Raw genomic sequence first — 22747 nt, forward strand, 5'->3', positions numbered from 1 at the left:
AAATAAGGGAACGATGATGATGTGCATTAAAACCCTCACTAATCAAGCAGCTACCTTTAACCTGTCCTATGGATAGACTCTATAATGTGACAATCGCATTAACAAACACATATAAAATTAGAAAATTAATGATAGCTGATTTCATTGGGTTTAAATTATTGAGCTATTGGTGACTATTAAAATATAATTTATTTTTCTTAAGTAATTAAACATATACACATACATATTTATAAACAATGCATTGTAGACATCTTCATACTGCTATCCATTATTGACAATTATAAGTCTCCTTAGCCTTCTACCTCACATAGCCATCTTCTCTATGATATATCGGAAGAGCACATTTTTTTAAAATTTAGTTTCTAGTCTCTTGTCATAAAAATAAATAGAACTAAATAACTGCAGTGCAATATTTGTATAAGCAGAATTCTTTTCTTACTGTTCTTTATTGACAGGAGAAGTTTGCTTGGTTGCTTAGCAAGTCCCTAAGAGATGAAGTACATGTGAAACAGCCATATGCTGAAACCATGAGTTAATTACTAATGTGTTTGATGTCCAAATCCCTGTGGACACAATTATCCATCTACAAGGGAGTATTTTCTGCACCACAAAACCTGTATAAGGAAAAAGTCAATGATTGGGTTTGAAGAAATGTAAAAGTTATGTTAATTGGAAATAACAGATGAGCAGTAATATAAAATCGCAGGGTAGCTTCTCCGATAAAAGTATTTTTATGAAAGACAGATTAGCTTTTAATTAGGGATCGCTCTTTCCTTCCATGTCATCTGAAGATATCTCACCACCTTGAAGGTCTTTTAATCTTCCCTCTAAAAGAGTGACCCTTTGTTTGAGACTCTGTTGTGCATCACTATACTCTCGAAGCAGACGAGCAAATCGATTGTGAAGCAGATCCAAATTAGACTCTAGAAGCTCTAGTTTCTCTTCTGCAGATTTACCTTTCATTGCATTTTTCTCTTTTGTTTCATCAAGGAGACCCTCTTTTACTAGTATTTCTCTTCCTCTCTCTTCAAGAATATTCTTGGCATCTGGGTACTCTACCAATGCCTCCATCAGATCATCTTTTGAAAGGCAGAAAAGATCGGAGTAACCAAGGCTACGAATGCTGGCTGTCCGTCGGTTGCCCATCTTGCTTCCCTCAATATTTAGAATACTAATCTCACCAAAACAACTACCTGAAGTTAAAATAGCATATTGAGTGAATCCATCTTCCCCAACAACAGCTAGTTTTCCTTCCTTGATTATGTACATCTCCCGACCAATATCCCCTTTCCGACAGATATAGTCTCCTGGGCTGAAAACCTGAGGGCGCAGCTTCAGAACTAACTCCACTAGGAGACCAGCTTCACAATTTTGAAAAATGCGTACCTATAAAATAATCACAATGTATGGGTCAGAGACAAAAGAATAAATGAAAGTATACAATTAGTTAAAAGATCCTAATATGTGTTTAAAAGAATGATTGAAGTATGTTTCCAGCAACTTACTTTCTTTAGTGTCTCCAGATGAACATTTATTGCGATTTCAGCCCTTAGTTTATCAGGCAGGCTTTTCAGGACTTCTTTTTCATCTACTGTCTTTTTATTGGTCCAAAGGTAGTCAAACCACCGGATAACCTTTGCTTCCAAATCTTTGCTTACTTTTCTAAATTGCATATAGTGTTTAATGGCATCTATCTTAGCCTGGAACTCAGCCCTGGTTGCATTCATGTTAGATATCATAGAACCAACATTTCCTACAATTGTAGCAAATATCAAGACTCCAACAAGGAAGTCAAAAATTACAAAAAGGTATTCTGTGTCTGTTACAGGGGGAGGGGTTTCTCCAATGGTAGTAAGTGTTAATGTGGACCAGTATAAGCAATAGACATATTCACGAGTAAGATAACCGTACTCAGGATCAGTAACATTAGGATACACCCATGTGTCCACACCAAAACCAATTGCTTTAGATATAGCATAATAGATGCAAGCATTCCAGTGGATAATGAGTAGAATGTATAGCACTAAATTGAATATTCGAAAGATATTTGGATAACTGGTTCGAGTCTCGGTCTGATCAAAACATTCAAACATGCGTGGGAAATGAAGTAGTCGGTTAAAGCGCAGCTCGGGGCGATGAATCCCCAGTGCAAGGTAAGCCAAGTCAGTGGGAAGTATAGAAATGACATCTAATTTGAACTGCAAGGTCCGGATATAACTGTCACTGAGCATCTTGGCATCTCTGACAAGCAGTCCTTGCTCTAAGAAACCTAAAAACAGGAGAAACAATGTACAGTTCTGTAAGTATGTCTCTTTTTTCTCAATTTGTGTAGTTTTATTACATTCACAGGCACAGTGTAGTAGACCATTGTGTACATGCACTGACATTCTAATGTTTGTACAGTTCAGGTGGTAAACACTGTATAGAAACAATTAGAGCTCCTAAATGAGAACTACTGTATGTGAGTACCATTGACAAGGAAATGTGCTGGATGGACAATCCACATTATTCTTTCAAGCATAAATGAACCTTTAAAGCTATTTTCTTCCAGAATGAATAATGCAGGTTGTACTAGTAAACTTGTAATATACTACATGATGTAAAACAGCTTCTCTGTGCTTCATTTATTTTCTTCTTTTTCCTGTATTGTGTAGTGTTTCTGATGTCCTGTACACAGAATAAAGATAAGGAACTAATGAGTAAAAGGGTTTGTCCATGAAAGAAAGTGCTCAAATCTCAATCCCCTAGTGATGTTAATTTGATAAAGACAAGTTTTAACCCCTAACTTTACCGTTTCACTCAGTTCTATTGCTGATTCTGCTCCTATCAATTCATTAGCTACTAAGTGTACAGGTTTAGCTACACTTTCATTTAGCATCTGAAGATTCTACTAATATTCGACTATAACACATAGAAAAATATAGATCAGACAGATCAGTCATGAGATGGATATAAGACACAATAATACTCAGCTCTTCTATCTCACCTAACCAAACACACCGTACTCTCTGTGCCCCCCAGCTCCCTTAGATCATGGGCTTATCTTTCTGTAAAGCGGGTTTCCTCTGCATGCTGCTGGACAGGAAGTTCCTCTGTCTCCAGTGCTCTATTTTCCCTCCACCTCACTCCTGCAGTACACAAGACACTGTTCATTTGAGAGGACTGACCATAGTCAACAGTTTATGGTTGTATCAAAGGACATTGAATTAGAAATTGTGATATTTTGCCATTTTCAAGAATGATGTCTGTGTGTGAATAGCCAATTAACTCTTTCCACAGATAATATCTTACCGGATGATTCAGCTCTGTAAATATTAATCTTTCCAGTGATTTTACCCTTTACAGACAGTCCCTGGATAGTTTATCAGGTTCCTTTATCTATCTATGTTTATAAGGAAGAAAGGTAGGGCTTCCAGGACACTGGAATTCTTTTCTTTAACAATGTTCACTATTTTCATCTAAACTATTGATTTATGTAATTTTGTTAAAAGTTCAGTTATGCTTTCATTTTTCGCCACTCTTGTCAGTCTTCATCCTCCACAAGTTTTCTCTACCAATGGTTTTCCACTACTCTACATATCTAAACATACATGACTACATATGATATATATATTCTTCCCTCAAAATTTTATTTATTTTTCAAACATTTTTCATACAATCATTTTGAGCATAATTTGTTTGTTTTCTAATTTGATTCATTTAAGTAAAAATTATTAAAAGCATTTTACCTGTGCGAAAACGAATACATATGTCAATGATGTAAATCATGTCAGAGACGTAATCTAGTGTGAGCCACACTATGATATAACTAGTTTGCAGGTCATTAAAGCATGCCCTAAAATAAAGAAGATGGATTAATACTCGCCTGGAAATTACACCTCCACAGAAATTTGTCTTATGTTATGTTGTTTATTAATATTAGCAGTAAAATAACATAAAAATAATAACATAAAAATGCAGCTTGTTCTTTCTATGAAAGGCAAGGATCAATTGGATGGGTTAAAAGTGTATGATTACTGGATTTCCAAATATTTGTACTACCTGATTAACAATTCGGGGGAGTCCATGAGGTCCCTTTATTAAAAGTGCGGTTGTGCATAACCACTAATCCCTGCTACATTCACTTCTACAGGACTTAAGAACAGTATGTATAACGAAGAAGATTAGAATTATAAGAATTTACAATAGGTAGTTTATTTTTTTACCAACAGATCTTTTTTTTTACAGAGCAAATATGTACAGGTTGAAATCCAATAGTTAAATAATTCTTCATTCATAAGACTATATAAAATACTCTACTTAACTTATCTATGTAAGTGTCCAAATGGCAGCACTGACAAAGGTCCAATCCAGCAATCAGACCTCAGTACTCAAACAGCATTTCCACTTCCCAAAAGCAATAATAAGGTAGAAGGCACAGACTATATTATTCTTCATGAATCTATTCTAACTTTACTAATGAAGTAAAAAGGAAATCGGCATCTGTATTGGATATATCAGTGTATTTGTAACACACCAATTAGTGGGCGTTAGCATCATTTAAAAAGGAGACCATGGATAACAAATATAAGAAGATTATAACAGTCCCGATGTCTGGATCTATGAGTGTCCCTGGTTTATCATGCTTGATTTTGATGGTAGATTTCTTTTAACCAATATGGACATAAGACACTATAGATACTACATTGTAGAATAGATACTATGTGATTAGTTCACCATAGTAATATTTCAACTGCTCTCTGATCCTACTAATATGGGCAATAACTCAATAGAAAAGGTCCCTTATGGAGACAGACCTTAGTTGTTCGCGATATCTCAGTGTCCGACTTACCTGACAACTAGTAAGAACCAGTTATATAGCACAGGCAAGGAAATTACAAGGAGCCATCGGTAGTACCATTTTCCAGAAGGGTCAACCACGAGCCTCTCAGATAGCTTCAATCTGATTAAACAAAATGATAATGAACGTTATACAAAGCAAATTGTGTGCAACTTGCAAAGTGTGCAATATTTTGTAAGAATCAGTGAAACATTGTGATCTATAAATACAAGTTGGTTGGAGAAAATATAAAAATCCAGAAAAGATGCACTAAGATTCATGGTTCAAATTTGTGCCAAAAGTATCTAGTGGTGTTTATCACATAAATAAAACTGACTGTGAGGCCAACACCACTATTTCCAGATGTCTAGTCCTGGAATAAATAAATGTAGACAGGTGTGTCAGGGTCTCCATTTTCCTGAGGTGAATAAAATCAAGAAAGTAGACTTTTAGAAAAGAAGGTATATAGACAATTCTTTTGACATGATTTTTGTAACTTACTTGTGACTTGTCTTGTTTTGAGCATTTGTGCCTGGATCTTTTTTCTCTTTCCCAGTGTTGCCTTCTGTGTTTTGAGCTTCGGGTCCTCTGAATCGGTCCAGAAAGGAGTCCGGCCGTTGTTCTTGATCACGCAGGCTCCTGTGGGCCCATTCTCGTAGGACCACTACTAAACGCAATATCCTGAGAACGATTAATAGAATGTACATTAGTTATGGCAAATTAACTTCTCCCAAATCTCCCAAAAGTAAACATGCAAAAAAAAGTAATATCCCCTTATCTCTGCACCTGTTTTTGTCAAATCTTAATGACATAATAATAATATGTATTTCTCTAGGTCAATACACAGCGATACCAAATTTATAGGGTTTTTTTTTTTAAATGACCTTTGCATAGTTTTGCATCACCACCTTCCACGTGCCATAACTTTTTTAATTCTATATTGTATTTGTACATATTTGTGGTTTATAAAGTTTATTGATTGCAATTAATATATTTTTTTATGTGATGGATGGTTAAAAAATGTAAATTTTGGTATTTTTTTAAAAATGTTGTCCTACAGGATTAATGCTAGTTTTGTAGCTTGGGTTGGTATGGGTATTATCACATTTTTTTTTACATTACATTGTCATACAAGGCGACACTTATTCTAATTATTCCAAGCAATATACTGTATAGATAGCATATTTCAATCCTGTCCCTGGCAGTGTGGTCAGTCCATGAGGCAGGAGACAGCCCAGTGCATGAATCGTGATGTTAAACTGCTCTTACTTACTATTTATAAAGTAGTGTTATATATATATTTTATTATTTGAAGGACAAGTCCAGCCATTTACTTGTGGTCCACTGAAATCATTCTGACCTGTAGACTATTCTTATTGTTAATGTTTCTTACCTGGACAACGCGCCTCTCCCTCTAAAAGATGCCCGGGACACAACATCACCGTTATCTTGGGATATAACTCTTTGCAGCTCTGAAGAGGTATCATCACATACAGACACAGCCCTATTGTAAAGTGAATATAAAAAGTAAGGTTATTCATGTTTATATTCTTTCTTAGGTAGAACATTAGTTACAGAATTTTTTCATTCATCCACATTTGTTGAACTTTGTTTATTTGAGCCAAAAAACATGGATGCATTGCTAGATACTGCATCTACAGTAAGGAGCGATTTTGTAGAGTTACTGTATATACTCAATTATTACCCACAGGTAATGTTTGTGTCAGCAGATGGTGGTATATTGATTACACCTACTAGGACAAGTGTGAATCAGCTTGGTAAATGGAAGGGTCGAATGCCAACCCATAGCATTTCAACTTAGCAGAATTATGTTGTTTTTTTCACGGTGATATGAGAAGTGTTGTTCAATTTGTCATTGATATATTACTTGACTCCCCCTATACTTCTTCTTATCAGCTCCCTGTCCCTTTCTGCTCTAATTATATGGTATCCTGGGAACTTGATTCCGGAATCAATAATTCATTTATACAACCATATCTCAGTAAATGCCAACAAGCATTTACTAGTACATGTCATGTTTGCATATGTTGTTAGTTTGTCTTATTTGAGTATAGTTCTGGGAAATAGTGCAAATAGACTTTGCAGGATACAATAAGGATAACCATACCTCTTTTAACTACCTTGAAAGGCAGCTCCCTTGATCTTGAACAGATTCCCAACTGTAGACAGCACTGTTTTGACCTGATTGGGTCTACAGCATAGGGAACTGGTTCGGCTAATTGAGATTCTTTTGAATAGGGTCAGGAAGTAAGAGTTCTCCTTACGGAGACTGCCAGTTAATGCCACCTTGTAGGCATGTGGAGACTTATAGCCATTGGTGCTCCACTAGGGGATGCTGGGGACACCAATTTTGTTTTATTTGAAAAAGATTGGGGGGCGCCAACTTCACTCAGGTTTCTGCTGGTGTTGCTAGTAAAAGACGCCTCACTAAGAAGGCTTAACTAATTTAAACTAGAAATAACACATAAACTAAAACTAAGAACTAAATACGAAAAAACTAAGAACTATTAAAGTAGTTTCTAAAAAACGAAGAAAATTAAGAGCAATGCCTGGAGTTTATGTGTAGGCAGCCGCCTAGCACTGTGCCATCTTAAAGTGTTTTATACATAAAACGTATTGTAAACCTAGCCTTAGGTTGGACTGTAAGTCAAAGAAGTGCCTTAAAAGCAGAGCATGTCTTAATTTTAGTTAAGTTGCTCAAAGTCTATCAATAAACTTGGACCATATTATGACAGTGTCTAATTTGTTACATTATTTTTACTTGCTTTATCTGTACTTGTTGTGTGTGTTTTTTTTCCTGCTGTTTTATACTCGCCGTGCTGCTCACTGATGCACTGAAATGAAATTAACATATTACTTAGTTCCTTACCTACTGCCACAATTGTCCGCAGTCTCCAGTTCATTTTCACTTGGTGTCTTAATAGCTAAACGGGGGTGTAAATTGGGAGATGAGGAGTTCTTGTGCACATTTGTCTGACCAGTCATCCTCCATGGGAACGCTTAGTAACAAAGTTGTCAGGACTGGAGGTATCCAACTGTATAAACAAGCATATATTTAAAAATAAAAAAATGCAAATTAGTTTAAAATGAAATGAAACACTGTAGATTACACATGGCTTACCAATACGTATGCTTGTTACCACTCTCACCTTTAGCAAACTCCTATACTGATCTTGTACTAACTCCATTCCCAAGTTAATCCAACCCTCCCCAACCCCTTGCCCTCCGCCACCCTCCACCCCCCATTCACTTGTTCAGTTTGTTTAATACAGTAGCTGGCAGGAGCGCACCACCCATGAGGCGAGTTGAGAAAGTTGCCTTGGGCGGCAACCTTGCTGCATTATGCAGGGGGTGGCATCTTGGGGAGGCGCTGTTTTCTCCGTTCATAAAATACCATCTAGCCGCGACCCAGGAACACCCTGTCCCGGACCATGACCAGTGAATTTACATGTTAAAAACGTTTGACGCACCTTAGGTTTCCTCTCCCTGTTTTTCCCTGTTTTTCCCGGCCTGATCGCACACATTATGACGTTGTGCGGTGCCGTGGCCAGGTGACGTCATAGTTTGTGCGCTCGCGGGCCGGGAGGATGACGGAGCCGCAGGGAGAAGAAGCCGAAGGAGAGCATAGCGTTTTTTTTTTTCAAGGGGCCCTTCTATTGGCATTACTTTACAGTAGGAGACTCAGCAGGGGATGTTACATTAAAGAGGGGGCTCAGTTGGGTACATTACATAAAAGGGGGGCTCTGCAGTGGACATTTAATGAAAGGGGTGCTCTGCAGTGGACATTTCAGTAAAGGGGGCTCTGCTGTGGACATGACATTAAAGAGGGGCTCCACTGTGGACATTAAAATAAGGGGTGCTCTGCAGTGGACATTACATTAAAGGGGGATTCTGTAGTGGAGATTACATTAAAGGGAGGCTCTGAAGTGTACCTTTAATTAAAGGGGGCTCTACAGTGGACATTACAATAAAGGGGGGGGCACTGCTGTGGACATTTCAGTAAAAGGAGGCTCTGCAGTTTCATTAAAGAGGGCTCTGCTGTGGACATTACATTAAAGTGGAGTTCCGCTGTGGACATTACATTACAGGGGGGCTTTGCAGTGGACGTTTCATTAAAGGGGGCTCTGCAGTTGACATTTCATTAAAGGGGTGCTCTGCAGTGGACATTACAATAAAGGCGGGCTGTGCAGTGTTCATTACATTAAAGTGAGGCTCTGCTGTGGACATTACATTAGAGGGGGGCTCTGTGGTTGACACTTTATCAATGAGGGGAGGTTGCTGGACATTTTATAAATGAGTAGCAGCTGCATTTCCTTTTAGTCTCTAATGAGACTACTAATGTAATACTATATGTGTTTATGGTCGACTGTTTATGTAGCTAATTTCTATAAAAATAAAAATTTTAAACGGAACTGTCACGAGTAATGACATTTTTAGCGGGTGATAGGTTACAATAGCCTATGCAATGACAATTTTAAGAAAGCCTTTGTCAGCAATCTGAAAACTGCCAGTACTGGCTACAGTCTTCTCATTAATTCTTTCTTTGCTCAACACTATCCCTCCCTTCCCTGCCTGCCTGTCTGTGTAAAGGAAAGGAAGAATGCATTAGGAGACTGAGACACAAGTTGCTGCAGCTGCCCCCCTTTCCGGCACTCACCACACGCTGCTGGCAGGGAGCCAGGTAATGTGAAATAAAGTTTTATAAAGTACTGAAATTAGGAATGCTAACAATGGCATTTTTAATATCAATATAGCATGGGCTGTTGGAATCTAAAAAATTACATTCATGGTGACAGACTCTCTTTAAAGGCAATGCCAGAAATTTAGTCCACCCAAAAAAACAATATAATTGTACTTAAAAAAAATATATGCACCCCAAAATATTACTAAAGAAAGCTACGAGTCTTCCAGAAGGAAAGGGTTTGGGGTTTAGTTAAGTGCAGTTAGGTCATTATGTTCAGATATTTATCAAAAAACATGATCTATTTTTGTATTAATAACTTTGTTTATATATATTATTTCTTCCGTTTCCCTAATAGGAGACAAGTACCAACTACTTTATAGTATGTCTTTGCCTTCCTCTGGATGACAATTGTATAATGATTTATGTTTGCCGTGTGAGAAATATATTTCTTTACAGAAGCCATTTTGGGCCAAGCGGGCGCCATCTTGTCATGCAGACCACTGTAAGCTATATTGTAAAATATATCATATATTGTATAATATATCATTTTGTTTGAATCTGCTGATAGACTGTCCTTGACTCCTATATTTTTGCTTCAGCATCTGCTTATCATATGTTTTGGCCTCACCGAGGAGCCTTCGGAGTCTTCATCTCAGGACTTTTAGTAAAAACATTCTGTCTCCCTGGAGACAGTGCTCTGTGTGAGAAATAATATGTAAAGTTCATCTTCAGGTTTTGGGAAAGTGAATTTATGGGGGGATATTCAAGCAGGCCTATAGCATTGCAGTATTTTGTCACCTTATCACACCCCTACAAAGATGATTTTCTGTGTTTTATATATGTGGTTGCGCGCTAATAAAGATTGTGAGTCTGCATTTTCTAAGAGACTGGTGTGTCTTAGTGTCTGCTATCATCCCGGTGTCCGAGAGCCATTTTTGGCTAAAAAAGATTAATTTGAAAGTCACCTTACAACTGACAGGCTGTTTGAGCCCTAGATCCTTTACAGCAGGATAAAGGCCCAGGCCACACACAGTAAAACCCTGCAGAATATCACATTATAGTGTTTCCTATCGCAAAATAGCCATGGTAAAACTATGGGTGAACTGCTAATTTCTCAGCAATTTCCCTCCATGCAGATTCAATTTTTGCATTGCAGAGATTCAAGCTTTGGTAGCAGAAATTTGGTCTGACAGCGAGTGGTCACATTATTAACATGTGATTACTAGCAGACCAGAGTGCAGCATAGCTCCCAACCGTCCTGATTTTGACGGGACTTTCCCGTTTTTCTTACCTCTGCCCCGCGTCACGGGCAGCTATGAGATTGTCACGGATTCTCCCCCCAGGTCCCGCTGTGTCCCCATAGTAAATACTTTGAAAGTCTGAACTCACAGTACAGAATGGCTTCTACAGACATCGGGAGGGAATCCTTTTCAGAGAAGTGTTGGCTTAGCAGAGAGAGCAGGGACCACGTCAACAGCTTCAGATCAGCATCTGTCCATATATGGTCTCCAGGGCTTCCCCAGACACAAGCTCTTTATATAATTAAATTAAATAAAGTTTTGCCCAGGCTGAGATTCGAATCTGGGACCCTCTGCACCATAGACAGGAGCTTAACTAACTAAGCTATAAGCCCAGTGATACAGAGCTGAGGATTTCTGGTAACTAAGAAGTGTTATCTGCCATTTACACTGTGACACAGACTAATGCACTGATATATAGAGAGGGATCTTCTCAGAGATTATTATTGTAATTATTGAGACTATTATTATTATTATTATAAATTTTATTATTTTTATTATTATGGAGACGATTATTAATAATAGTAAAAATAATAATAATCATCTCAATAATAATAATAATAATAATAATAATAATAATAATCATCTCCATAATAATAATAATAGTCGCAATAATTACAATAATCTCTGAGAAGATCCCTCCCTATATACCAAGGCATTAACCCCTTATGGACGCAGGGTATTTTCGCTCATTTCTCGCTCTGCAGCTTCAAAAATCCATAACTTTTTCATTTTTACGTGTACAGACCTGTGTGAGGGCTTATTTTGTGCGTAACAAATTTTACTTTCCCGTAATGTTATTTATTTTAACATGCCGTGTACTGCGAAGCTGGAAAAAAATTCCAAATGTAGAAAAATTTAAAAAAAACCCGCACGTGCACGTTCTTGTGGGCTCAGTTTTTACGACTTTGACTGTGCACTCAAAATAACACCTCATCTTTATTCTTTGGTTCGGTACGATCGCGGTGATACCAAATTTATACAGGTTTTATTGTGTTTTAATACATTTAAAAAAATTTAACAAATGTGTACAAAAAAGAAAAAAAACTTTTTCATACTTTGGCGCACGGAGCTGTGTGAGGTGTCATTTTTGGCGAAATGAGCCGACGTTTTCATTGCTACCATTTTGAGGTCTGTGTGACATATTGATAATTTTTTATTCCATTTTTTATGTGATGTAAAAAGGTGTAAAAGTCGCATTTCGGACATTTGGGCGCCATTTCCCGCCTCGGAGGTCACCGCCAGCCGTAACCGTTTTTATATTTTGATACCTAATGTGTCTGTGATTTTTACTGTTTATTATGTTTTATATCAGTTCTAGGGAAAGGGGGGTGATTTGAATTTTTAATATTTTATTAATTTTTTTTCTTTTTTAAACTTTTTTTTTCTTTTTTTTTTCACTATTTTTTTAGACCATCTAGGGTACATTAACCCTAGATGGTCAGATCGCTGCTACCATATACTGCAATACTTCTGTATTGCAATATATGGCATTTTTGCAGCTCATTCATTACAATGAGCCACTGGCTCATTGTAACGAATCTGCAGAAGCCAGATAGCTTCGGGTCAAACAAAGACCCAAGGCTACCATGGCAACCGATCGACGCCCCCCGATGACGTTCGGGGGCACGGCGATCAGAATAAAGATGGCGGCGGCAACGGACCGGTTAATAGCCGCGATCGGTGCAAGCAACGACCGCGGTTATTAGCGTGGGGGTTTTATACAAAATGCAAAAACCCCCACCCTTGTACGAAGAGGACTCAGCCCGGAAGTTAGTTACCAAAATTCTAATCCTTGATAATCACAGAGCTAATAGCTCAGTGGGTTGGGGTGCTGTGTTATTATTGTTCATGGACACTGCAGGTTCTAGGTTCAAATCCCAGTGAGGAAATTTTTTTTATTTTTTAATTGAAATGATTTTTATTATTATAATATGGCTAAAATTTGGGGCGTGGCCAGGGAGTGATTGGGGGTGTGGCTTAGGGGGATCGCCGCCATTTTGTCCCTCTTTCCCTTTCACAGATGTTGGGAGGTATGGTGCAGTAAGGTGTATTTCAGGTGCAGATTGTTTGTTTTTCAGGATTAACTGTTCCAGCAGGCTCCCTTTTTTGTCACCATTCACTGCCATAGGGCAGTTAAACATATGAATAGGTCTAATGATAACCCTATGTATCACTCAAGAATACTAACTGTCAGGATCTGAGGTAGTGGATCCCCTGTACCACCACGAGTGATGGCGTAAACTGACACCTGGGAGCGGAGTCTCAGTGGCACCTTGTTTTCACCGGACCCCGCCGCAAAGCGGGTTGGACTTGCTGCAGCAGGGTACCACCAGGTCTCTCCACATGTGCGAACTTTGCCCGCGGTGGTGGCCAAGAAGTGGAACAAAGTTGTGAGGCAGAATCGTGGTCAGGGACATGCAGCACAGGATCAACGTCAGAAACAAAACAGGAGGTCAGGACAGACAGCACAGAGTCAAAATTAGGAACGGAACCTGGGTCACAACGGGAAATCAGGCACTAAGCAACAAAACAAGCTTTTTCTGAGGCATATGGCACAAAGAACCATGAGGAATGCTGGGAGAGGCCGGCTCATATACAATTCCTGGAAATGGCCAATACCAATTAGCGGTGTGCTGGCTCTTTAAATCTTCGAGTGCCAGCGTGCGCGCCCTAGGTAGCGAGTGGTGGAGCAGGAGTGTGGAGAAGTAAGACAGCAGAGCGGGGAGTTGGGGGCCAGAGACGGGCACGGGTGTACCCATGAACCAAGACGTGGGTCGTGGGAGCAGCCGTGACACTGACAGCCAGCAAAGGGCAGGTTATGTCAGACTATTTGGAAACATGTAAAACTAATTACCATGCTGAATTGTAATCCTGTGCTACAGAAAAGGTAATTCTAAATCATTCAAATTTTTACAGTCAAAACTGCTGTTTGTCATACTCATGCTTACTCATTGCCTACGGTAACCAATCAAAGCTCAGAGCTCATATTAATGACCTGTGGCAAAATAACAACCAATCACGGCTCAGCTTCTAACTGCCACAGCAGCAGTAGACTATGGTTTCTGTAGGTGGCTGTGCAAAATTTGGTGATTGCAAAAGCAACAGTGCAGATTCCTTTAGCGGACATACACATATAGAGACACACACACATATACTTAGATGCTGTTTAACCGGTTAAGGACCGGGCCCTTTCCCGTTTTTTCATTTCCATTTTTCACTCCCCACCTTCAAAAATCTATAACTTTTTTTATTTTTACACGTAAAAAGCTATGTGACAGCTCGTTTTTTGCATAACAAATTGCACTTCATAGTGATGGTATTAAATATATGAGGCAGGCTATTCCACAGATTGACAGTTCTCATAGTAAAAAAGCCCTGTCGCCTCTGGTGATTAAACCTTGATTTCTCCAGACAGGGACAGTGCCCTCTCGTCTTTTGATTTGATTTAATCTGAAACAACTTACCACCATATTTTTGGTATGGACCATTCATATATTTATATAAATGAATCATGTCCCCTCGTAGTCGTCTCTTTTCCAGACTAAATAAATCTAGTTGTTTTAATCTTTCCTCATAACTGAGACCCTCCATACCCCTTATCATTTTTGTGGCTCTACGTTGAACCCTCTCCAGCTCCAGGGCATCCTTTTTATGGACCACTGCCCAGAACTGGACAACATATTCCAGGTGAGGCCGAACCACTGCATTGTACAGTGGTAATATTACATCCCTATCACGGGAGTCCATTCCACTTTTGATACAAGACATGATCCTACTGGCTTTAGAGGCAGCTGATTGACATTGTATGCTGTTATTCAATTTATGATCTACTAGTACCCCCAGGTCCTTCTCAACAAGGGACTCTCCCAGATTTACTTCCCCAAGGACATATTTTGCCTTTGGATTATTAGCTCCCCTGGTGCATAATTTTACATTTATCCACATTGAACCTCATTTGCCAAGTGGATGACCACACATTCAGTTTGTCCACGTCACCCTGCAGCCTATGAACATCCTCCATAGACTGTATTACACTACACAGCTTGGTGTCATCTGCAAAAATAGACCCAGTGCTATTAATTCCTACCTCTATAACATTAATAAAGGTATTAAATAGTAGTGGGCCAAGTACAGAATCCTGGGGTACACCACTCATAACTGGTGACCATTCCGAGTAGGAATCATTGACCACAACTCTCTGGATACGATCCTTCAGCCAGTTCTCAATCCAATTGCAAATGATTTCTGCCAAACCAATAGCCCTTATTTTACCCATAAGGCGTCTATGAGGGACAGTGTCAAATGCCTTTGCAAAGTCCAAGAACACAATAACCACAGCAGCTCCTCCATCCAGGCATCTGCTCACCTCTTCAGATCAGGTTAGTTTGACAACTTCTATTCTTAGTAAACCCATGCTGGCTGTCACTTATTATACTATTTGATGTCACATACTCCAGCATATAGTCTTTTACTAACCCTTCCAATATTTTCGCCACATTGGAAGTTAAGCTTAAAGGCCTATAATTGCCTGGCGAAGTTCTAGAGTCCTTTTTATATATTGGCACCACATTTCGTTGCGCCACTCACTTGGCACCACACCAGACATTACGGAATCCCTGAAGATTTTAGACAGTGGTACAGCAATAACAGAACTGAGTTCTTTAAGAACTCTGGGGTGTAACCCATCTGGTCGAGGAGCCTTGTTCACATTGATTTTATTGAGCTTAGATTGGATAATGTCTACATTTAGCCAGTCTAGTATATAACAGTATGCATGACCCACACTGGCACCACCCATGTCAGAAGTCCTTTCTTCTATCGTATAAACGGAGTTAAAAAAAACCTATTAAGTATCTCCACTTTCTATTGGTCTCCAGTCACCGATGCCCGACTTCTCGGGATTTGTTTCGCTATCTTCAGCCACCTGTCTTTCATTTTGTATTTTGGCTGATTTGAATTCCTTTTTATAGATTTTGGCAAGTTTTTTTTAAGTATTAAAAGGCTCTGGTGACCCATCAGATTTATATTTATGACCGCGGCATTTAACATGCCTTTTCCCCACGAACCCCCCCCCCCCCCGCCGTTTTCGGGGGCACCGATCATTGCTATGGCATCTCTGGGGTCAGAGATGCCTGAAGGCAGTGCCTTTAAGATGACATCTGTGACGTCATATTAAAGGCACAGTGCCAGCCTATGCATGTGCATGGGCTGACACTGCTAATACCCTGCAATACATCAGATGATTGCTTGTTCATGTCCCATGGTAAAAAAAAAAAATGTTTTTCAATAAAAAATAAGTTAATAAATGCCCATAAGCCCCAAAACATATAAAGAGACATATAACGCTCAAAAAAGTCTAAATCATAACACAAAGCCCACATAGGTAGTATAACCACATCCGTAACAATCCATAGAATAAAATTAAATAACTATTGAACCCGTATGATGAACGCCATAAAAAAAAACTTTAAAAACCTGCCAAAAATTATGATTTTTACCTATTGAATCACACAAAAAATGCAATAAAAAGTGATCAAAAAAACATATGTACTCCAGAATGATACTGGTGCAAAGTACAACATGTCCCGCAAAAAACAAGCCATCAACCAACTCCGTAGCCAAAAAAGTAAAAATGTTATGCCACTTGGAAGACGGCGATGCAAAAATGTTATAGCCTACAAAAGGGGCCAATGAGGAAACTAAAATCCTGGCAGCTGCAGGGCGCTCCTTCCCTTCTGCCTGAAAACGCAAAGATTTCAAATTTCAAAAATGGCAAATTTTTCAAAAATTTCATAATTTTTTCTTTTTTTTTTGCAAATAAACACAAAACTTATCAGCCAAAATTTACCACTAAAATGAAGTACAACATGAGGGGAAAAACAATCTCAGAATCCTTTAGATAAGTAACAGTGTTAAACACGTATAACCATATAAAGCGACGCAAGTCAGAATCCAAAAAATGGGACTGAGCCTTAAGCTACAAAATGGCTGCGTCCTCAAGGGGTTAAATACTCCGCCACCCCTGCTAGGATCTTCTCCCCCAACACAGGGAGAATGGGTGGCCTAACCTTTGGCGTTAGTAAAGAATGAAGAGTAGTGAAGAGTCTTTTAGGATTGTTAGAGAGAAAGGATATTATATTAGTGAAATAGACCTGTTGGTGTGATGGAGGGAGGTGTTATAAGTTCTAAGAATGAATTTATAATGCAGAAAGACTGTAGATGTGTATGATTTTCTCCACAGACGTTCGGAAACCCTTTCCATGCCAAGGATGTATCTCACATGTCCTCACAGGGTGGCGACTCTATACATCCTGGATTCTATGAGTCATGACTTTGGATCCATGGAACCTAGATCTCAGGTTATATATATTCCATCCTTTCTCTCTAACAATCCTAAAAGACTCTTCACTACTCTTCATTCTTTACTAACGCCAAAGGTTAGGCCACCCATTACAAACCTTGGGGCTTAAGATCTGGCCAACTTTTTTAAAGATAAAATTAACTGCATTTGACAGGAAATAACTCCCCTTCCCTTTGCTACTTCATCGTGTTTGCTCTTTTCCTTTGAGCCAGTCACAGTGGAAGAAGTGTCCAGGTCCCTCTTCTCTACTCATCACACTACTTGCACTAGTGAGCCCATCGCCGCACCTCTGTACTCTCAAACAGTCTAACATCTAACTAAAATTTTCGATCTCTTCTGGTGTCTATACCTTTTAGTTTAAGCATGCTGTTGTCAACCCATTACTAAAGAAAGCTTCCCTGAATCCATCCAGTGCCGCTAACTACCATCCAGTCTCTAATCTCCCTTTCATCTCCAAACTCCTGGAACGCCTGGACTATTCTAAACTAACCCGTTATCTCTCAGCTAATTCCTTGATCCCCTACAATCTGGTTTCCGCTCTATGCATTCCACTGAAACGGCTCTTTCTAAAGTCTCCAATGATCTCCTCACAGCTTAATCCAAAGGACAATATTCTCTCCTCATTATTCTAAAACTCTTAGCAGCGTTTGATACTGGGGACCACCAGCTCCTCTCCTCAGTATGCTTCTCTACATTGGCCTGAAGGATGCTGCACTTTTGGATTTCTTCCTATCTCTCTGACGGGACTTTCAGTGTCTCATTTTCTGGATCTTTCTCCAGCAGCCAGGCTTGTCTTTCAGACCCAACGCTACACAGATGGCTCCTGTCTGTGCCAGTCACTGCCCGTCTCCTTCCGAATACAGTTTAAATTAATAACCCTCGTCCACAAAGTTCTTCATAATGCTTCGCTCCCCTACCTCTCCTCTCTCAGTCTATCATCTAACCCATGCTCTTCGATCTGCCTGTGATCTTAGATTATTTTCTTCCTTAATTCAATCTTCTCATTCATGTCTCCAGGACTTTTCCAGAACTGCACCAATTCTCTGGAATGCACTTAGCCAGCCTATCAGACTATTACCCAACCCCCAAAGCTTCAAACATGCGCTTAAAACTCATTTATTTAGGCAGGCCTATCACACTTATTAACTGCATGCAACTTTAACTCTTTATTAACCAATTCTGTGTACTCCCCCCTGTATCCAGAAAATGCTTCTCTGCAGTCCCACTGACTTTGGACCTTGTATATAAGATGGTGGCTGAAGGCTGGTTCAAGCAGAAGCATATTTTATTTTTTAAATTATTTTTATTCAGTTCCCTTATAAAAATGGCTGGACCATTATACAAGCTCTTATACCCCCCTCATCCTCATAGACTGTAAGACATTGCGAGCAGGGCCCTCACTCCTAATGTTTCATATGATTGTTGTTACTCTGTAATGTCTTATTTTATTTGTATACGTTCCTTAGATTCCGAGAGCACTATGGAATTTGATGGTGCTATATAAATGAAGATTATTATTAATATTTTATTGGTACTGAGGCAATTTCTGTAGTTCTTGACCAAGTTTGAACACACACCTTCAGAAATTTTTGGCCACCTCCTCAGTACAGATATTCATAGAATCTTTTAGGTTGTGGTGATATTTCTGAGCATTAATAAGTTTCAGCTCCCTCCAAAGATTTTCAATTGGGTTAAAGTTTTTAAAAGGTTATGTTAGGGTCTAGGATTCGTAAAATAATCCAAAGATTTTCAATCGGGGTCAGATTTTGGAAATTGGTTAAGCCATACAAGCACCTTAACTTACTTCTTACTTTTACGCACACTCCTTTGCCCGACTCCAGACGGGAGCATTAGCCGTAGCTCTATAGAAAGCTAGCGGTGTGGCTGGTGCTTACGTACAGCTGCAAGCATGAACGCATTTTGCTAGGAGTGGTGTAAAGGCTACTCCACCCCCCCAGTAGCCTCTGCAGGTAATTTACACATTATCGTATATACTCAAGTACAAGCCGACCCAAGTATAAGCTGAGACCCCTAATTTTAACACAAAAAACTGTAAGTATAAGCAAAGGGTGGGAAATGCATTGGTCACAGCCTCCCTAGTATATAACCTGCCAGCCCCCTGTAGTATATAGCCCCCTGTAGTATATATTACTCGAGTAAATATGGTACTTTATTACATTTTTCAAAAGGTTAGGCTCTAGGTTTAGTAAAAAAAAAGATTAGGGCAGAGCCAGGCAGGGGGAGATATACCATCAGGAAGCAACCGTGGAAGACAGCAGGAGGATGCTGATCCCATCTGCTGGTCTCCTGGCTTTATGGCAACTCTAGAGCAGTGTCCCTGTTCCTACGACCATCTGATATTTGTGTTTTCCAATGGTCTTAGGTGACCCCTGCGAAAAGAGGTTGCGAAAAATAGGTTGAGAACCACTGGTGTAGACGGAGGCAAAAAGGATGCATAGGCCTGCTAGTATATGTCTATACTTTCAATATATCCATGAATGAGAGGTGTATGTAGTTTATGAATGATAGGCTTTGCTTAGACAGTTCATATTGCCAAGCAAGAATCCTATGTCCGCCAGCAAAAGACCCTAACAATAAGATGGCTATAAATAAAATAACTCTAAAACAACACACGAGAACCTGTATTGTGTCAACATGACCAGATGTCAATTTCGGATTACCATAATAAGGCTGCATGTAATAGTCTTTATTACAGAAAGTGAAATCCAGATACTGAGAAAAAATTGATGGGTATGACATCACAATACTGCATTGTGCTAGATTGTGCCAAGTGCAATTTAAAAGCCACAATGCCCCTTTTCTGAAGGGATTTGGAAAGAAATATGGAAATCCTTTCACATAAAAATAGGCCATGACCTCACAGTAAATAGCCCATGCTTAAGAAAAATCAATATTGTGGCAAAGCAAACTAGATCAACTAATAGGAGCTTCAAGGTATGACTCGTCAGTCATATACTGCACCAGATTAATCATCCAGCATCAGACACAAAGATTAATCTGCCGCAGCAGAGAACTGTCTAATTCTACTTTGACCAATTTATAAATCTCCCCCATTATATTCTTACATATTTGCAAATAATGTTTTTAGTTACCAAGTAAGCAAGAGGGACACATATTCCCTACTTGAAGCAATGACACAGCCCTGAATCATTGCCAAATGGCAAATCACGTCATACAATCTTACCATTTCCCTAAAGGATCAGTAATATGGAGGTTTTGCTGTTTGAGAGGGAGCTTTCTCATGCACTGGTCTTAGTGAAACATCATATGAGTTTACACCTGGGAATATTGCTTTGGGATGACAATAGTGCCACTGAACAACCATACTAGTGTTAGCGCCACTGAAACAGCATATGTTTTTCCATTAGGGCAAAACAAGAATACATGTTCTCTTTTGCTCCCTCGAGTTAGAGAAAACTACTATACAGCACTGTATGACCCCATGGAGGGTCTTCCCAAATCCCAAAAGGCATCATTCTTAATAGTCCTGTGTGGAGTTATTTTACAACAATCTTATTTTCTCCTAATTACTTTCTGTACCTGCCTTTTTGACACATTCTTTAAGAGTACGTCCACCGCGATACAAGATGAACAACAAAGCATTGAAAGAACCCAAACTGTACAGACCAGTGATGGCGAACCTTTTAGAGACCGAGTGCCCAAACTACATCCAAGACCAACTTGTTTATCGCAAAGTGCCAACACAGAAATGTAATTAGTGATTTACACTCCCTTCTCTGTCACAGTTACAATGATAATCCAGATCAGTCCACACCTTCCCACCCCTTCATTAGTCCCAGTTAGAATTGTCACTTTAATATAGCTCTGTGCACAGCAAGTCCTGGGCTGTCTGGGACTGCCGGAAGATACCTGGAGTCCTCTCTGGTGATGGCCTGAGTGCCCACAGAAAGGGCTCTGAGTGCCACCTCTGGCACCAGTGCCATAGGTTCGCGACCACTGGTATAGACTTTTAAAGACCCATACATAGTAAGCTCAGATCAGACTAATGGAAATAAAATCTGGGTATGACTGATACATAATGGATGGAGCTGTCTCTTTTACTCTGTACTAGGAGTAGTAGTGACACATCTGCTCTCAGGAGATTGTGGAGGTGTCACAGCCCTACCAATAACCTATTAATGATTTGCCCTATATGCTTTGAAGGGACATTTGTTTAATAGATCCAAAAGGCATGGTGTTAGTAATTGCTGCATGATCCATACACTGATAGTAAGGATAGATATGTGATCTGTTAACTGATAGTGAAAAAAAAAATAGATGTGTGATAGGGATAGTGTATACAGACGGTCCCCTACTTAAGGACACCCGACTTACAGACAACCCATAGTTACAGACATTCCCCTCTGACCTCTGTTGAAGCTTTCTGAATGCTTTACTCTGGTCCCAGACTGCAATGATCAGCTGTAAGGTGTCTGTAATGAAGCTTTATTGATAATCTTTGGTCCCATTACAGCAAAAAATGTTTAAACTCCAATTGTCACTGGGGCCAAATTTTTTTTTGTCTGGATCTACAATTATAAAATATACAGTTTCGACTTACATACAAATTCAACTTAAGAACAAGTTGCCTATAGTTATACTTTGGAAAAAATAAAGGACTGTGGGAATATATATTGATACTGTGTTATGTAGGCATTTCTAATGGAGAATGGATTGTACTTTACATAATAAACAATAAGGGTGAAAATTGATAGTATATATTGGACTTGTAATATAAAATTGTAAAAATTGATGTAGGAATATAAAGAGTATTATGATTTTTGAGGGCAATGGATGTACAGTATCGTGTTCTCTGTTATGCATATCATCCATTGATTTAAAAATGTAATAACTTTATTACAAATACAATTTGAAATATATCATTAAAAGGGTTACCCGCTGTAAAATTGACTTATTAAAAACAATTTACTTTTTTATTATAACTTTTTGTACTGTATATGATATATTGCATACATAATTATGTAAATGTCACTTTCACATCAGAGACTGCACACTTCAACAGCTTGTTAATGAAATTATAATTTAGTAAGTTAATACATACACAAGTCTATAGTCTATATATCTAGCCAATATTCTTACCGTAATTTAATGCCCTTGTTGTATTCATCCAATAATTTCTTCTTTGAATTGCAGTCACAATGTATATAACTCCTAAGGATTCATCTGGGGACCAGAACTGGCTGTGTATTTGTAAGGAAGATTGTGTTCCTCTGTTAGAGATTAGTGGTTTCGTCTATTATTTCATTAAATTTTCTTATGAGCTGGGGTAGCATCAGAGAACTCTTTTATGCTTCTGTTGTTCGGATCCCTTTTTTCTCACTCTCTTTATTATTCAGAGCTCCTGTACTTCCTCACCTTACAGCTCCCTCCTCCTGTTTGTTTTCATGTTAATGAGGGAGACTAATTACTCCATAGGGACTACATTCATGGTGACATATACCCAAAGGCGCAGATACACAGTGTTACGGCACTGGAAATGACTGCAATATTACTGATTCAGCAAAAATATTTGCAGTTTA

At 38.9% G+C, this 22747-nt stretch overlaps 1 protein-coding gene across 1 annotated transcript; it reads right to left on the reverse strand.

Moving 5' to 3' along the window:
• Window positions 1-267: 267 nt before the first annotated feature.
• CNGA2 (cyclic nucleotide gated channel subunit alpha 2) lies at window positions 268-22525 on the reverse strand. The gene is made up of 8 exons (XM_072123257.1): window positions 22308-22525; window positions 7710-7875; window positions 6213-6323; window positions 5321-5500; window positions 4832-4942; window positions 3729-3835; window positions 1506-2269; window positions 268-1386 (listed from the first exon to the last, which is right to left on the reverse strand). The coding sequence occupies exons 2-8, from the start codon at window positions 7823-7825 to the stop codon at window positions 757-759; spliced, it is 2019 nt and encodes a 672-aa protein (XP_071979358.1). The 5' UTR covers window positions 7826-7875; window positions 22308-22525; the 3' UTR covers window positions 268-756.
• Window positions 22526-22747: the final 222 nt, after the last annotated feature.

Source organism: Engystomops pustulosus, chromosome 9 (assembly GCF_040894005.1).
Source record: "Engystomops pustulosus chromosome 9, aEngPut4.maternal, whole genome shotgun sequence".
NCBI lineage: Eukaryota > Metazoa > Chordata > Amphibia > Anura > Leptodactylidae > Engystomops > Engystomops pustulosus.

Coding starts and splice junctions, on each gene's coding strand:
- CNGA2 (XM_072123257.1), bottom strand. CDS start 7,825: ATGACTGGTCAGACAAATGTGCACAAGAACTCCTCATCTCCCAATTTA. Junction 4,943..5,320: donor CAAAACAAGACAAGTCACAA/GTAAGTTACAAA, acceptor TTGTTTAATCAG/ATTGAAGCTATCTGAGAGGC. Junction 1,387..1,505: donor ATCTGGAGACACTAAAGAAA/GTAAGTTGCTGG, acceptor ATTATTTTATAG/GTACGCATTTTTCAAAATTG.